Here is a 1002-nt window from a genome sequence, read left to right on the forward strand (position 1 = left end):
TTCCACAACCTCCTAAAATGCTGTTGGATTAAGTTCCAATCAAGTTCTGGATTACTGAAAGATAACACAAATCTACTTAAACCATGAATAACCTTAGCTGGGAGTGTAATCTGGATATATTGGGTCTTATTTCCCTTAAGCGATCCATTAACCTTTTAATTCCATTTTTCTACAAACTTCTTGAAACTCCCTTGTCATTTTTACCACACTGCTTTTAAATAATGACATTCTTTTGTTCCTAAAAATTATTTCACATAAAAAGAAAAGCAACTATATTTAAGTTACCTCCATACTGCTCTTTGTAGGACACGCTGTTCTTTTCGGCAAAAGAGTTTTTCTACGAAGTTGGTATGGACTATTTTGTGCACCAGGACCTGATTCTTCTGCAACCATATCTGCAGGTACATCATCATCTGTTATAAACAAAAGCAATAAGAAATATGACATCTATTTTTTATATATATAAAAAAAAGCTCTACAGATGAAGTAATTAATATTTTTTCAAATCACCTTTTTTTTTTTTTCCAAAAAAAGATAAAACTGTTATAAAAATTTCCAGTCAACTAGATAGAAAGCAAGGTTATGGATCGAATTGTGTTTCTCCCAAAATATGTGTTATAAATCCCAACCTCTATGATTGTGATTGGAGTGGTAGTGTGGCATTGTAGGATAAGCACTGGACTGCTAACTGCAAGGTCAGCAGTTCAAACCCACCAGTCACTACTCAGAAACCCTATAGAGTTTCATTATGAGTTGGAACCCACTAGATGGCACTTAACAACAAAGCCTGTGGTTATATTTGGGGATGAGTTGCCTTTGTTATGTTAATGAGACATGATCAATTTAGGGTATGTCGTTGAATTAATCTCTTTTGAGATATATAAGAGATTAAATGGGGGAAGAGAGATGGCAAGTTACATGAAGATTGTCCAAGAGCAACTTGGAAAGATAAGGACTTTCCTCCAGAGGAGGGATACGGGGGAGGGAGAGAGAGAGAGGGAG

The 1002-nt window shown here is 35.4% G+C and overlaps 1 protein-coding gene across 1 annotated transcript in view; it reads right to left on the reverse strand.

Annotated features, from left to right (window-relative positions):
* The window catches only part of FBXO11 (F-box protein 11), a 44261-nt gene extending 43853 nt beyond the window's left edge, over positions 1 to 408 (reverse strand). Inside the window, exon 1 of the mRNA XM_006839432.1 lies at positions 286 to 408. Within this exon, the coding sequence (XP_006839495.1) occupies positions 286 to 393 (108 nt within the window). The 5' untranslated portion in view covers positions 394 to 408. The remainder of the gene's footprint in view (positions 1 to 285) is intronic.
* Between the last annotated feature and the right edge of the window lie 594 nt (positions 409 to 1002).

This window comes from Chrysochloris asiatica, unplaced genomic scaffold, assembly GCF_000296735.1.
Source record: "Chrysochloris asiatica unplaced genomic scaffold, ChrAsi1.0 scaffold00024, whole genome shotgun sequence".
NCBI lineage: Eukaryota > Metazoa > Chordata > Mammalia > Afrosoricida > Chrysochloridae > Chrysochloris > Chrysochloris asiatica.